This window comes from Desarmillaria tabescens (assembly GCF_030435595.1).
Source record: "Desarmillaria tabescens strain CCBAS 213 chromosome Unknown EV420scaffold_18, whole genome shotgun sequence".
NCBI classification, from domain to species: Eukaryota; Fungi; Basidiomycota; class Agaricomycetes; order Agaricales; family Physalacriaceae; genus Desarmillaria; species Desarmillaria tabescens.
Genome location: NW_026848317.1, coordinates 67779 through 82668, shown reverse-complemented (window position 1 = coordinate 82668; position 14890 = coordinate 67779). Strand labels below are relative to the sequence as shown.

The following is a 14890-nucleotide window of genomic DNA, read 5'->3' as shown; positions in this document are numbered from 1 at the left end:
GATCGCTTTTAATATTATCCGGCTAGTAAGTATCCGGTTCGACTACCTCCTCACGGACTCAAAAGATCTTCGACATCTCTTAAGTCTGGCGGAGCGTCACTACACGTGTAGCAGCGTCTTCATCGGAGATATTCAATGAGTCTCTTCGCCCCAAACCTTCGTATCGAGGTTACACAGTTAAGAACAACGACGGTATCCCGTCAGCTTGATGGTGAGAACTTAGTCAGTGCTACAGGTTACATGATGTTCGCCGGAAAGACTACAAATGATGGATCCTGATAAAGACCATACACAGAATCAAAGGGGACGAACGGAAAGCCAAACGTCGGCGAGAAAGGCATGAATCAACACATGGCTATCGAAAAGAATGCATAAATGGTAGACTTGATTATTTAGTGCTGTACTTGGCATACGCGTCTTTCCAAGCTTTGGGTGCGTCTTCTTCGATGACATCCTAAAAAACTTTTAAACAGTCGCATCTAGCCAAGAGTGATGAAGACGTTTACCCCATGGCACATAATAATCCTGCTGAAATCCCATTCTGAAACGACCTTGATGTCCCGACGCATAGCACTAAAATCATTTTGTCAGCATCCAATGAGCACATCTCTGAAGCACTGACTCCTTATCTTTGCCCAAACTCCACAGGAGGGATTTCAACACCAATCCCGGAGGACTGAATTTGCCAATTATGGGAACTTTCGCGGAAGCCTTGGACTTTGAGTACTGCCAGACGCCATTAAGACCTAGGAAGAATGATAGTGTGCTTAAAATACTCACTTGCTCTGTACCAGGTAGGTTGAAAATGAGATCGGCAACAATCAGAGACTTTGACGCGACGTGATAAAATGCGACATCCTGATTTTGGAAGCCGGGGAAGTAACTAGAAACGGTAATTATTCCATGATTTTATGGGGAATAGCTGGTAACGTACTGAGCCTTTATCTACAGGGATGATGTAATCAGTATGATAATATACGACAACGGTGATAAGACATACCTCGCTCTCAAAGCCATACTCTGTCTCCGGCGGATCAACACCATAAGCTAACAAAGGTATTCAGCATAAAATGTAGCGCTGGCAGTATCCTTAACTTACCGCCCGCGACATCAAGACCTTCGTCTTTCTTCTTCTTGAACAGCCGCTCGACGACGACTAGTTTGGCATCCGCATAGGCCTTTTTGTATTCCGCTATATATCACTTATTGACGTCCCAATTTAGGATAATGCCGAAAGATAAGACGTACCAAGGAAAAGATGGTGCTCCGCGTCTCCGGCCACGATCCATCTGTAAAATCGTTACAAGTTTCTTGAGGTGCCAGAAATTGGATGCTCACTTCACAGGTCCCAACTTGTCGATGGTCTCTTTTGTGTCCAGTGTTAACGGCGTTGATGCGAGGACCCATACGTCTCCACTGGCTAACTTAATTGCGGTTGAGCGCCCACCGAACGGGATAAATCGAGCACGTGTAAAAGGCCTGCCCATGTTGATAGAACATGAGACTCCCTCCATGATAAGCAGAGAGGCCTATCGCTCTCACTTGGAAAAAATCCAGACATTGGTAGTTACCTAAGGAGAGAATAAGGGAGGGGAAATCAAAAATGATAACGAGTATATACCTCTCGAATTACAAGTTCGTCCAAGTTCTTTGACATGGTGAAAGTGTGGGAAAGACATGGGACGCACGGGTTTGGACGTTTTTATATTGAGGCGATCGGTTGGACATATTTGTGTGAAACGGCCAAGCCATGCGAATGTCACGAGGTAAGCATCTAGACTTGTTGTACGGCTTCGTACGGTGTCCATTTAACTAAGTACGTCTATGGAGTGAAGGGAAAGAAGCTGAAGATCGTATGAGTTTCACACGGTGACCTTGAAAATAAAAGAGAAATATCCAGAAATCGGAGCTGATAATTCGAACGAAGGAATCTCGCACATTCGTCGCGTCTAATGTCGCCATCCAACTTCATGACCGTTTTCCATCATCGGCTCAACGAACCCTCGGAATGTCCAAGGGCGCGCCTCGAGGTCCTTGGTACCATCTGCCCGAGAACTTTGATCCTGCGACCATCTCATGCCATACCCTTCCTCGATCCTCACTTCATAGACCAGAACCTGGTGAGGTAGCCAATGAAGGTTCCTCCATGAGGCTTCATTTACAATTTTCCAGAACAATATCAATGCCCGTTCATTGATGATTGCCACGGGTCCAGAGGGTTGACCCCACCAGCCTTTACTTGCAAGCTCCTCCGCAGACTGGGATCGATGAAAATGCTTCGACCACGCGCGCGCCCCTGCAGTGAGACCAACTTTGTTGGGTACACAAAATGCTTCCAGACAGACCTCTACAGAAGGGGGTATGGAACCAATTGCAGATCCGATGGTATACGCTAATCCAAGAGACAAATGGATAGTAAGCGGCGAGGACGGATCCAGTTTTCCGGAAACGAGTTTTGCTCTCCCTGCAGCTGCAGAAGGAAGCTCTAGCATCCCAGCACAGCGTGGAGTCTTTGGTTCTAGTGAGGGGGGAAATGGATCAGTTACAGAATGTTGCTGCAGATCCATCATAAAGTTAGCGAGAAGAATAATTCAATAATTACTTTCGCGAATATTCTAAGCCTTAACCCCAGTACATGTATCCCCACGTGGCAACATTTTTTTTTCTTCTCCTACTACCGCGACTTCGGCAAGCGCTAACGCTAACCAGTAATGGCTACGGAAACACTGGCAAACGGGAGCGCCGACCCTTCTGTTGGGGGTGCCACCATTCCCCCGGTCGTTGGAATCAACTTCGGCAACTCATATGCATCCATTGCAGTATTCACGAAGGTTGTTACCTTTCTGTTCTAGCTTTATTGTGTCTGACAGGCAGCTTTTTGAAGGAAGGGTTAGCGGAATGCATCGCCAATGAAGATGGGGAACGCCAGATTGCCTGTGCGATTGCATTCCATGGAGAAGAAATGGTGCGTGACCATCTTTTAGATCCTCGTATTTTGTACTGAGATTCCTATCAGTACATTGGCAACCAAGCCAAACATCAACTGGTAAAGAATTCAAAAAATACGATTACCGGATTCCGCAACCTCCTGGGCAAGAAGTACGCCTTTGCAGTATTTTCTTGCATGGTTGCTGAATGTAGGATTTAGATTTTCCGAGATACCATCTTCCCAAATATCAACGACATCGGCGCTAGTCATCCAACACCCTGAGCTTCCTGATGTACCGGCGTACAAGGTCGAGGTACTGCAGGCTGCACCAGCGCCTCTACCATCCACAGCATCCAATACCCCGGCGGCTTCTGTTGCCCCTACGCCTCGTTCCGAACCTACCCCCGCCGAACGTGTCCTTACCGTTTCTGAGGTCACAACCATGTTCCTTCAGTCTCTTATCCAGTCCGCAGAAGACTTCCTGGGTAAAAAAGTACAAGGCGCTGTCGTTACGGTCCCGCCGACATTCACTGACGCTCAGATTGACGCCCTAGACAAGGCAGCATCTGATGCTGGAGTGAAGGTGTTGCAGTTCTTAGAAGAAGCTGGCGCCGCAGCAGCTACCACCTCCAGCGAACAGTGGAGTTCGTCACTTAACCCAGATCGCACACAACTCATTGTCGACCTCGGTTCGTCTTCCCTTTCTCTGTTCGTTGTCTCCATGCGGGAAGGACTCGCGCACCTCCTTGGTTCGTCAACGACATCCGCCGTCGGTGGTGATCAGATAGACGACAAGCTTGTGTCTTTCTTCGCCACAGACTTTACCAAAAAGACAAAAACATCACTCAAAGTTGTTCCTTCCGTCGAAAATGCCGACAAGCGTGCTGAGGCTAAGTTGCGTCTCGCTATCGAGCATACAAAACGTACCTTGAGTGCATCCCCCGGTGCTGCGACGTGTTCAGTCGAATCATTAAAGGACGGTCTAGACTATACTGGCTCCATCAACCGAATTAGATTCGATATGGTGGTGCGGTCGGTGTACACTGCGGTTGGTGCTGCTGTTGAGGAACTATTGAAGTCACTGGACATAGATTCCTATTACATCAACGAGATCGTTTATGTGGGCGGGACGACGTGTCTGCCAGGTTTGAACGAGCACCTCATCACCTCCTGTGGCTTCAGTGATGCCGTTGACACGCCATTTTCGCTCGGAACTGTAGTCGGTGGTGGTGTCGGTGATCCCACGACGATCCTAGCTCGGGGTAGCGCCGTACAGGCTGCCTTGATCGCTTCTCTGCCACATGACGAGGACTTCGCGGAGATTCGACAAGCCTTTGAGAGGGGCTCTGTCACTGAGGCTCCCGTGATGACGCGTTCTATCGGGTTGTACTTCCCTGGTGAAGGGGAGGAAGACAAAACCGGAACATGGATGACTATTCTGTGGAAAGACACACCGCTCCCCGTTCGTCGAATTGTCACTTTCGATGCTACTCTTACCGACGAGTCGAAGAAGTTTGCGTTTGAAGTATGGGAGGTCGAGGAGAAAGTCCGCATAGAAAAGGTGAAACTCGAGAAGCTCGAGCTTTCCGACGATGAAGAGGAGGAAGAGGAAGATGAATACGAGGAGCAGAAGCACCCTCACATGAGCCGAGTCGCTTTCCTTGGTGCGAAGGAAGCCGAGGCTCTGCTAGGAATCAAAACGAAGGGCAATGGACCTGATGCCGGTAAATGGACGACCACATTGCAAGTCATTTTCCAGGCATCTGAAGAAGGGGAACTGGAGATTTATATGCGTGAGATCGGAGAGAATGGCGCACTGCTGTCCCTTCGTGTTCCTCCGTCATGATACTTACGTGCTCTGTATATCCTGTGATTATAGATTACTGCAATTGCCATCTAAATAAGAAAGGACTGGCAAATTTTTATCTATCTTCGTGGATGCATTCGATCGATATACACAAGAAGCTCAAGCATGCAACATCAAGTACCAGTATATGTTGGTCCCTTCATTAGGTCTTCAGCGAAGGGTGGGCATGTCGATCATAGCGAGTTAGATGGTGAGTCGAATCTGAAGTCCCAGATATAGGGTCAGCATTAGCTCTTCAATACCCGATTGATCTTTAGTTGAGCGACCAGGTAAGTCCTCACCCGGATATTCGGGTCGACAATTTGAAAGGGGAATGATTCCAATAACGTCCCGGTTCGAAAGTCAGTCGTGAGCAACGTCCGCTGACCTCTTACAAAGTATAGACGATACTAATGAGTGACAATACCCCCGAGGAGTCAATGCACATGTGAACATGGACTTCCTGAATTGGGTATTGTCGTCTGCTCTAGTGAGATCTATTGTCAATCGTTTTGAAAGGCAGTGACAGTATTCGGGTCCCGTGAGAGAAAGTTGTGCTTGGCTCTAGGAGTTTGTGGATTCAATGACCATCGATTGAATCGTCATTTGCTTGTAGAGGGTATACATGTCAATAGAAGCCTTGTAGGGGGAAAGTGTTGAAGGGTATTAAATTGCGCTTCAGCTATGCATAAATACCACTCAGTCCACGACTTGAAGGAGGTGCCATTTTTTCTTCGACGAAAGGAGTTAAGGCATATGGGAGGATATTTGACCTTGTCCAACACTTCCATTATTGCGTATCATATCCCGTGGTGAGACCAGGTGAGGCCCCATCAATGAGCTTGACCGTGGAGCCATAGGGGACTCAAAACCGTCAGTTGATGGAGGATTATTATACTCTAAGATGTAGTAGATCCATAGAGCACTAGAGAGGTAATAGCTTTGGAGGCTCCAAGGTTACTTGAAGCCTCAACTTTTTAATGAACGTCGAGGACCAATCAACGACGCGGCGGTGATCGCGCTTGATCGCAAGTCACGTGTACTTACGGAATTGAAAAGCGCCGGCCGGCACAACGAATTGGCTTCATTCACAGAGAGGGGGTCCTATTATTTCCCTTTGCAACTTCAGTATGAACCACCATGGCAACCTTCCTTGTCCATTTTTCTGAAATGGTTTTCCGTCATTATTTCACTGGTATCTTGAATCATGACGCCGCGCAGGACATGGGCAAATCCTGAAACGGGCGCGCTCGTCGGGTCGTCAGTACATTTCTGACTCGTCGTTCACGTTCTTATCAGGTTCCGGGATTAAATTCTCGCGATCTCATCGATATGACCTGAAACGGCTCGCCTCGGCTGACAGGCGTACCTCGGTTACTATCGCTCGATATGTCCTAAGAAAATTTATTGCGGATCGCCGTTATGAATATAAAACGGACCACATCCATGTTTGGCCTTAACCGTTTGTCTTTCCGTGCTCTGGTCATCGTGTGTATCTTTTTCATTTTGGATGGTACAGGAGAGCTGATGTATTCCACAGAAAAAACGTAGTCATGCCGTCCGCGAACGCAGCCCTTCTCTCACTAGGCCAGAAGCACACCACCCACGGTCTTGGACGTGTTATCGATGATGCCATCATCGAGAATGCTTCGGGATCGTACATGACTTTCGATGATGGCCGTACGATGCTCGACTTCACCTGTGGTATCGGTGTGACTTCCTTGGGTACGTCGTGATTATCGATGAAATAGTACTGTTCAAACGCTTTTTTAGGGCACTGCCACCCCCAAATCTCGAAGGCTGCTGCCGACCAATGCATGTCAGTAGTTCATGGACAGGTGTGTTTCCTTTGGACATCAAATTCACTACCATGACTCAGTTTCCACCCAGTGCTCCATAGCATTCCACACTCCGTACGTGAGACTCATCGAGGAGCTCCTTCCCATGATGCCCGACCCTTCGCTCGACTCCTTCTTCTTCTGGAACTCTGGGTCGGAGGCTATTGAGGCTGCTCTCAAGATTGCGCGTATCGCGACAGGCCGGCAAAATATTATCTGCATGCAGAGTGGGTACCACGGTCGCACATTCGGTGCTATGGCTGTCACGCGCAGCAAGACTATCTACTCTGCCGGCGTCCACCCCATCATGCCTGGTGTTTTCCAGACACCTTATCCATACTTCCATCCGCTCGGTCTCCCCAAGGAAACTTCTTCAGCCGAGCTATCTGAGTTCTGCCTCAAGCAGCTTGGCCTCGTCCTTACTAGCCAGACTTCTCCCGCCGACACGGCTGCCATCATCATTGAGCCCATTCTTGGCGAGGGTGGCTACGTTTCGACGCCCGTCGAGTTCCTCCAGGGACTTCGCAGGATTTGCGACACCTATGGTATCATGCTAATCATCGACGAGGTCCAGAGTGGATTTTCACGGAGCGGTGACTACTTTGCTATTGAGCAAAGTGGAGTCAGGCCGGATATCCTGGTTATTGCCAAGGGTCTCGCGAACGGTTTCCCTCTCAGTGGTGTTATCAGCCGAAAGGAGCTCACTGACAAGCTACCACCTGGATCGATGGGTGGAACCTACGCCGGTAATGCCATCTCTTGTGCTGCCGCTGTCGAAGTAGCCAAGATCATGAAGGGCGGAGACATTCTCCCCAATGTTCGCGCTCGGTAGGTTGTGAAAGCATTGGCGCGTCTCCCATTCTAATTACCGTTTTCCTCTACAGCTCCAAGCAGGCATTCGACGCGCTGAACGCACTCGCGGCTGACCCTGAAGTCGGCAAGTACATCCTCGACGTCCGTGGTCGTGGCCTCATGATCGGTCTCGAGTTCAAGGCGCCTGCTGGTCCTGCCGAGATCAAGTCGGGCCTAGTTTCGCAAGCCTCTTCTGATATCCCCGCTGGTCTCGCAGCGAAGGTAATGAAGCGCTGCGTCAAGAAAGGCCTTCTCATTTTGACGACAAGCGCCTTTGAGGTCTTGCGTCTCATTCCTCCCCTCAATATCACTGAGGAGGACATGAAGAAGGGTTGTGATATCATCGCGGAGTCGCTCAGGGAGGTTGTCAAGGAGAGCTCTTAATTTTCTTCTGGGACGCTGCTGGGTACTTCGAGGTTTACAGGTTTGGATGAAACAAAAATGATGCGGACAGACGGCTCGTGACGTATCGTATAATACGCGTCTTTGGCTTGCTGTCGTTGGATTATATCGTGTATCTGTAGTGTACAGGTGGTGCCGTGAAAGTAAAGGCATTGGAGCAGGTCGTCGCAATAGATACGGAGTCGGTCTGTCGCTGCTATGGCTAGTCGCGTCACGTGCATGATTCCAGGAATTCGACTGTTACTCAAAACGGAAGACCGTCACTTTAGAACCACCTCATCGGTGTCATATCCTTTCTCTCTCCTTTATCTTCTCATTTGCTCTCGTGAACTACGACAGCTGCAATATGGCAGGTGATGGCCACGCATGGTAGTTCGAGTCGTTTGGTTCGGTTCAGGTACGTCTCAATGAAATTTAAACTGAGGCTATCTCATAATTTTGTCAGGTGTCGTCCTTTTTACGATGTACCAGAAGATTCCTATATGACGAGGACCGCTGTATTCACCGGAGGTGCCGAAATGATATCAGAACTACGATTTTCATAGGACGGATGAGCTCTGAACATTTGAACTATCGCGTTGGGACTCTGCCAGCCGCTCCTTAGCCCACGATATCTTGGTCTATTCGATGTATTTCGTTTACGCGGTCAGGTCTCCTTGCAAATCAAAACGTCGAGCAAATGGTAAACTCTGCTGGCGTAGTAGCCTAGTATAAGTTAAGCATATGTGGTAAGTAATCCTTTCATGTTGCCGATCCTTCATAACCATAATTCATAGATTCACGCCAGCAGCATTGATGCCCTCCCGCGCGCTACGAAGAAGAAAAACCAATCAGTATACTGTCATCAGTTCTGTGCGCTGGCCGTACCCTTTGATGTTCTCCATCGCACTTGGCATGTCTCCATGTAGGCAGATGGTGTACGCTTCATCCGGTACATGCGGCAATCCTCCCTTCGGTTGCATGGCGAACAAGAACGGCAGAGGTGCACCAGTGTTGTCAATTCCTAGTAAAGCCCGCAAGAGGTTCGTCAATGTTGTGGCGTTCTTCGTTGAGTCGATCGGATACTAACCACACCCTGTTTCCGCTAGACTCTGAATCCTCTTCTTGATCATTTCGGGGCTCACTAGGTTGTCAAAGTCGACCGGTTGGAGTTGTCCCTCCGGACTGTAGTCAATGTCGACAAACGTCTCCTGCAAGACATTCAAATTAGCTTCGGCTAATAGGTTTCAATGAGGCGTACCGGATGGAAAGGGACACCGTACTTGTTCGCGATCGTTTCATGCAACGTCCCGGAGAGTCCAAACATGGGGACTTTGAATGACGCGATGGCTCTAATGACTGCATCCGCGACGGCCTCTGATTTAGCCTGTGTAATCAAGTGAGTCCCAAGTCGGCATCAGATGTGATGCGCTGACTCACCATCATGAAGTATAGTTTCCCATGCGCTGGAAACGAGACGGTCATGTCTTGTCTTAACATCTGAAGTGGCATGCCAAAGCGCACCTTTGACATGGTGAAGAGACATTCCCTCTGCTTCCAAGATCGCCTTACACGCTCCAACCTGGTAAAGGGTCTGCGCGTAGAGCTCCTCAGGCTTGACGTCGATTTCACGACGGCCGAAACCCTTGATATCGTCGAGTCCTGGATGCGCCCCAACCTTGACTCCGTACTTCTTGGCGAGTCGTATGGTCCTCAGCATGATTGACGGGTCACCGGCGTGGAACCCGCATGCGACGTTCGCTGAAAACACACAGAAGCATGAGAACTTGTCAATCGAATGCCGTCGAGCTCACCATAGTCAATGAGCGGCATGAGCTCCTCGTCTGGCCCCAGCTTCCAACGGCCAAACGCCTCACCCATGTCACAGTTGATTGATATCTTCATGGTGTTGAGCACGTCGAGAAAGGGTAATGCTTATCCGCTGACCCAGGACGTTATGCTACCGGCGTAAATATGTGGGCCATTTGAATAACCCGTCTTATCTTGGACTTATCTCCTTAGATATGCTTGTCCGTACTTTCGGCTGCCGGGGCCAGCCAGGATTTCGGGTATCAAAGATCAGCCCATCCGGCATTTACCGGATATGAAATTTCTTTGCAAATGTTGCGTACCAAGGCCGATTTGTTTTCCGCATCTTCCCACTCCGCATTCGACCCTCCTCCAAACAATGGCCACCTTCAATGCTTCTGTCTTCGGCCTCAAAGATTCTTCACTCATTAAAACCCAGGGACTCATCGACGGGAAATGGGTGGATGCGAAGGATGGATCAAGGTTCCAGGTGACCAGTGAGTTCCCTAGCGCTTTGTATAGCTACGAAAAAATTATCGTTTTCGCATCTAGACCCGGCAACGCTCGAGGAGCTTGCGACCGTGCCGGATATGGGTCTCGAGGAGACTAAGGAAGCCATCGACGCTGCTGCAAGAGCATTCCCTTCATGGAGCGCGACCACGCCCAAAGTGAGTATGCGTTCCTCGCATTCGAAAAGCGATCTGATTTGATGTTTAGCACAAACAAGAACTTCTCAACAAGCTGCATAATCTCATGGTTGAGCACCACGAAGATCTCTCTCGATTGATCACCGTTGAGAACGGGAAGGCTCTTTCTGACGCGATTGTGGGTGTGTTTTTGATCTTGATCGATGGCGTTAATCTCAATGATTATACTTCATAGGGTGAGAACAGATACAGCGCGTCTTTTCTTGATTGGTACGCGGCAGAGGCGCTTCGCACCTACGGAGACCACATCCCTTCAGTCGTTCCTGGACTCCGAAATGTTGTCATCAAGCAACCAGTCGGCGTCGTGGCCATTCTGACTCCCTGGAACTTCCCGTCAGCCATGATTACCCGCAAGCTTGGTGCTGCCTTGGCTGCTGGATGCACGGCCGTCATTAAACCTGCTCCTGAGACTCCTTTCAGCGCTCTTGCTCTGGCAGAAGTGAGCCTCTGGTTTGAGATTCGCGACTCATTTCTCATGGTGTCGCTAGCTTTGCAACCGGGCAGGTTTCCCTCCAGGTGTCGTCAACATTGTGACTACTCAGAAGAATGTAGCAGCGGTTGGTAAGGAGATGTGCGAGAGCAAGATTGTCAAAAAGGTCACCTTTACTGGTTCGACCAATGTCGCCAAATTGCTGTACAGCATGGCCGCGAGCACGTTAAAAAAGTGAGTGACTTTTTTACTTCTCTGGTGTTCTCGTGTTGATTTTTCACCTAGGATATCGATCGAAGCTGGCGGCAACGCGCCTTTCATCGTGTTCGATGATGCAAATATCGATGAGGCTGTCGCTGCTGCTATAGCTTGCAAGTTCCGCGGTGGTGGACAGACTTGTGTCTGTGCCAATCGTCTTTACGTTCACTCTTCTGTCTACGATGAGTTTGCGTCGAAGCTGGCGGCGCAGGTGTCAGCGTTTAAGGTCGGCAATGGTGTCGCGGACGGAGTGTAAGCCTGCTTGCTGTTTGTTTCCGCGCATTCTTACAAGGTCTGCAGTACTCATGGTCCTCTTATTCACCGTCGCGCCCTGGAGAAAGTGCACTCTCATGTCGAAGATGCCGTATCTCGAGGTGCCTCGGTTGTTATTGGTGGTAAACCCATAGCTCCTGAGGATCCCTCATCATCCTTCTACCACCCGACTATCCTCACTGACGTACCCACTGATGCTCTGGTCAACACCGAGGAGACCTTCGGTCCGTTAGCATCTCTGACCAAGTTCGAGACAGAAGAGGAGGTCCTCCATCTGGCGAACAACGTCGATGTCGGTCTTGCTGGTTACCTCTTTTCAAGAGATGTGGGCCGTGTCTGGCGCGTAGCGGAGAAACTCGAGGTCGGAATGGTGGGCAGTAATGTGGGCATGATTACCCAGGCGGCGATACCGTTTGGCGGGATCAAGGAGAGTGGAATTGGACGTGAGGGTGGGCCTCGTGGTATAGACGAGTATATGAATGAGAAGCTCATCGTTTTTGGGGGTATCGGAGCATAAAAATGAGTAGGGAGAATGCAAAAAGGGTTGCAGTTGTAATTGATATTGTAAAGCATGATACAAGCGAGCGCACGCATGCGTCGTATATACTCGGGAATTCGCTTTTGCGAGTCTACAATGAGGAAGGAATTATACATGAGACCCAAATTAGTTTCCAAGGTATATTCGGAGAGGACGTGGCCGGTGCTGCCGGTGTGGTGCAGATTTAAACTCCGCGTAACTCCGGAGACCACCGGGCCGGCAGCCTTACTTAACCTTTTGATGGCGGACATCCAGATTTATCTCAAGCCTCGACCTATCTCACCTGTGTATGGCCACTCAGACTACCTGCCATTTAAATGGAACAGCTATCGCCACTATGGACCATTCTTTGATGACTATGGAATGGTGCCCCGCGACGCCACAGAAGTACACATTATACAGTCCCCTGCGCTTTCCACGCTCTACACCGTTTTCATACCTAGTCTCAATGTCGAGGTTCCAGATCCAAATAAATCCGGTACCTCTGCATGGCCTGCCCTGCTTGAACTTGCGAAATCAAAGGTCGCCTTCTCGATTGATTCACGGATGGAGTGTGAAAATCACATCGTTCGACTCTCCCAAGGTGATCGTGCGCCAGCTCCCCCACCACGAAATATGCGTGCACCAGATTTTTCATCCGAGTGGTATAAAATAGTATTCTCTACCATAAGTCGAGGTGATGTTGAGTTGCGCGACGAGTCTCGAGATACTGAATTGGAGTTATTCGTCTGGGTAGCTATGCACCAAATAATAGATGATCGGACCGGTGAGTGGTTCCAGTAACAAACTCATTGCCTATGCTGACACCGCTCCAGATATCTGGAGACATTTTCGCGAGGAGATGCTTAAGTTGACAGACCCGATTGCCCCTGCTCGTTTACCATCAGGTCATGGTCAGTAACATGGGATAGTAGCCGCGGTTTCCATTGACCTTTCTTCATCTAGCCTACAACCCTGGCATATTTAACTTCCTTGGTAGGAAGGCGCTAACAGCCGTGTCTACCTTTGCTTCTACATTCCTCGCTGGCGCGCCGGTTGACGATACTGATCCTCTGCCCCTTTCCCCATCCCCCAACAATGGATCCTTAGCTAATGACTCGATGCCTTCTTCCTATACTGGCGATATCGATGATGACACGAATCTGTCTGCTCTAAATCGTTCGGTCGAACCATACCGGGTCTGTGTCTGATCATCGTATGTCTATTGTTCGTACTGACTGTCTTTATCCAGCGTCGGAAACGTATTATTGTTTCTGAATCCGTAGACCTGTAGCTCGGGTGTTCCCTTAGCAGACCCCCGTTCTCCATCGCATACTTATTCTTATCTTTACAGTATGTATATTGTATGTTTTGTATATTAGACTTGGAAACGCGATGGCGCAAGTCTCTCTTATTACAGAAATGGCAGTATCTTCGGCCGCTCGTCCTTTGATTAAAAGCCTTTTTGGTACTAGATGTATTGTTTTACAGATGGCTCTCACCAATAACGTCGATGGGGTGCCGTTTAGACATTGTTGTGGGTATAGTCATGGTATGTTCTGTTCCAGGTTATACATATTTCTGGGCTCATTAAATCTCATAAAGGTCGTGCTGTCCCAGCTAGCTCTTCGGAATTTTGGTAGCCCTGGAATTATGTTTCTCGTCATGGCATACTGTAACGTTTTCTAGGGCTGTCGATTTCGGTACGTCTAGCGCAACAGCACAAGGTGTCCAATGGGACAGAGTGTCGAACAGACTCGTAGAAAGGGTGATGTTCTTAGCAAACTGAAGTCATCTATAAACCGAGCCCGGCGAAGGAAGGAACGAAGTCTTATTAGTCGTCGGTGAAGCTGAGGCTTAATGGAATCCCACCGACTCGGAGCGTTGCCGATCCGGCTAATTTACCCCTATCCATTAACAGACGGTGTCTCTCATATTCTCATGGCGGACATCCAGATTTACCTCAGGCCTCGACCTATCTCACCTGTGTATGGCCACTCGAACTATCTTCCATTCAAACGGAAACGCTATTGCGACTACGGTCCATTCTTTGCTGACTATGGAACAGTACCCTGCGACGCCACCGAGGTACACACTATACGGTCCCCTGCTCTATCCACCGCACTTTCCACGCTCTACACCGTTTTCATACCTAGTCTCGATGTCGAGGTTCCAGATCCCAATAAACCCGGTCCCTCCGCATGGCCTGCCCTTCTTAAGCTTGCAATAACCAAGGTCGACTTGTCGATTGATTCACGGATGGAATGTGAAAATCACATCGTTCGGCTCTCACAAGGTGATCGTGCGCCAACTCCCCCACCTCGAAATATGCGTGCACCATCGTTTTCACCCGAGTGGTATAAAATAGTATTCTCTACTATGGATCGAGGTGACGTCGAGTTGCGCGACGAGTCTCGAGATACTGAGCTGGAGTTATTCGTCTGGGTGTATATGCAAAAAACCATAGATCAACGGACTCGTGAGTAGTCTCAGCAGCAAGCTAATTCTTTATTCTGACACTGCTGCAGATATATGGAGACATTTCCGCCGAGAGATGTATAAACTGACAGACCCGATTGCCCCTGCTCATTTACCATCAGGTCATGGTCAGTAACATGACATGGCCGTCGCATTTTCTATTGACATTTATTCATCCAGCCGACAGCCCTGGCCTGTTTGATTTCCTTCACAAGAAGGCGCTAACGGCTGCGTCTGCTTTTGCGTCCACATTCCTCGCCGACACGCCAGTCAGCGATAATGATCCTCCACTCCTTTCCCCATCCCACAGTAATGGGTCAGTAGCCACAGACTCGACGTCTTCTTCCCATGCTGGCGATATCGATGATGATGCAGACCTGTCTGCTCTAGATCATCCGTTCGAACCGTTCCGGGTGTGTCTGATCATCCTGTGTCTATTGTTTGTCCTGACTGTCTTCACCCAGCGCCGGAAACGTATCACCACTTCTGAAGTTGTAGATATGTAGCTCGGGTGTTCCTTCAGCAGACTATCCCATGTACTCCGTCGCATCATATACTTATTCTTATTTTTA

General features: G+C 49.2%; 8 protein-coding genes across 8 annotated transcripts; 5 read left to right on the top strand and 3 right to left on the bottom strand.

Annotated features, from left to right (window-relative positions):
* Nucleotides 1-333: 333 nt before the first annotated feature.
* Nucleotides 334-1756, bottom strand: EV420DRAFT_382494 (uncharacterized protein). The gene is made up of 11 exons (XM_060481903.1): nucleotides 1622-1756; nucleotides 1543-1571; nucleotides 1339-1479; nucleotides 1249-1289; nucleotides 1100-1192; nucleotides 1001-1047; nucleotides 935-945; nucleotides 781-883; nucleotides 623-726; nucleotides 507-573; nucleotides 334-454 (listed from the first exon to the last, which is right to left on the bottom strand). The coding sequence occupies exons 1-11, from the start codon at nucleotides 1655-1657 to the stop codon at nucleotides 389-391; spliced, it is 738 nt and encodes a 245-aa protein (XP_060330451.1). The 5' UTR covers nucleotides 1658-1756; the 3' UTR covers nucleotides 334-388.
* EV420DRAFT_382512 (uncharacterized protein) lies at nucleotides 1725-2574 on the bottom strand. Its single transcript, XM_060481904.1, has 2 exons — nucleotides 1939-2574; nucleotides 1725-1874 (listed from the first exon to the last, which is right to left on the bottom strand). Exon 1 carries the CDS (start codon nucleotides 2568-2570, stop codon nucleotides 1950-1952), a length of 621 nt encoding a protein of 206 aa, XP_060330450.1. The 5' UTR covers nucleotides 2571-2574; the 3' UTR covers nucleotides 1725-1874; nucleotides 1939-1949.
* An 83-nt stretch (nucleotides 2575-2657) lies between these two features.
* Nucleotides 2658-5051, top strand: EV420DRAFT_1764316 (Hsp70 protein-domain-containing protein). The gene is made up of 4 exons (XM_060480774.1): nucleotides 2658-2831; nucleotides 2885-2965; nucleotides 3017-3099; nucleotides 3149-5051. Exons 1-4 carry the CDS (start codon nucleotides 2712-2714, stop codon nucleotides 4773-4775), a joined length of 1911 nt encoding a protein of 636 aa, XP_060330449.1. The 5' UTR covers nucleotides 2658-2711; the 3' UTR covers nucleotides 4776-5051.
* An 815-nt stretch (nucleotides 5052-5866) lies between these two features.
* EV420DRAFT_1543841 (acetylornithine aminotransferase) lies at nucleotides 5867-8105 on the top strand. Its single transcript, XM_060473222.1, has 5 exons — nucleotides 5867-6263; nucleotides 6316-6500; nucleotides 6549-6613; nucleotides 6666-7441; nucleotides 7498-8105. Exons 2-5 carry the CDS (start codon nucleotides 6329-6331, stop codon nucleotides 7847-7849), a joined length of 1365 nt encoding a protein of 454 aa, XP_060330448.1. The 5' UTR covers nucleotides 5867-6263; nucleotides 6316-6328; the 3' UTR covers nucleotides 7850-8105.
* Nucleotides 8106-8554: 449 nt separating this feature from the next.
* EV420DRAFT_382419 (uncharacterized protein) lies at nucleotides 8555-9850 on the bottom strand. Its single transcript, XM_060481902.1, has 7 exons — nucleotides 9661-9850; nucleotides 9371-9607; nucleotides 9287-9312; nucleotides 9108-9233; nucleotides 8937-9057; nucleotides 8735-8870; nucleotides 8555-8677 (listed from the first exon to the last, which is right to left on the bottom strand). The coding sequence occupies exons 1-7, from the start codon at nucleotides 9749-9751 to the stop codon at nucleotides 8638-8640; spliced, it is 777 nt and encodes a 258-aa protein (XP_060330447.1). The 5' UTR covers nucleotides 9752-9850; the 3' UTR covers nucleotides 8555-8637.
* Nucleotides 9540-11976, top strand: EV420DRAFT_1543831 (succinic semialdehyde dehydrogenase). Its single transcript, XM_060473221.1, has 8 exons — nucleotides 9540-9822; nucleotides 9869-10152; nucleotides 10208-10323; nucleotides 10373-10480; nucleotides 10538-10801; nucleotides 10851-11026; nucleotides 11078-11302; nucleotides 11351-11976. Exons 2-8 carry the CDS (start codon nucleotides 9951-9953, stop codon nucleotides 11838-11840), a joined length of 1581 nt encoding a protein of 526 aa, XP_060330446.1. The 5' UTR covers nucleotides 9540-9822; nucleotides 9869-9950; the 3' UTR covers nucleotides 11841-11976.
* Nucleotides 11977-12080: 104 nt separating this feature from the next.
* EV420DRAFT_382305 (uncharacterized protein) lies at nucleotides 12081-13391 on the top strand. The gene is made up of 4 exons (XM_060481900.1): nucleotides 12081-12627; nucleotides 12677-12754; nucleotides 12807-13039; nucleotides 13093-13391. Exons 1-4 carry the CDS (start codon nucleotides 12102-12104, stop codon nucleotides 13132-13134), a joined length of 879 nt encoding a protein of 292 aa, XP_060330445.1. The 5' UTR covers nucleotides 12081-12101; the 3' UTR covers nucleotides 13135-13391.
* Nucleotides 13392-14872, top strand: EV420DRAFT_382385 (uncharacterized protein). The gene is made up of 4 exons (XM_060481901.1): nucleotide 13392; nucleotides 13446-14319; nucleotides 14369-14731; nucleotides 14783-14872. Exons 2-3 carry the CDS (start codon nucleotides 13701-13703, stop codon nucleotides 14452-14454), a joined length of 705 nt encoding a protein of 234 aa, XP_060330444.1. The 5' UTR covers nucleotide 13392; nucleotides 13446-13700; the 3' UTR covers nucleotides 14455-14731; nucleotides 14783-14872.
* The last annotated feature ends 18 nt before the right edge of the window (nucleotides 14873-14890 follow it).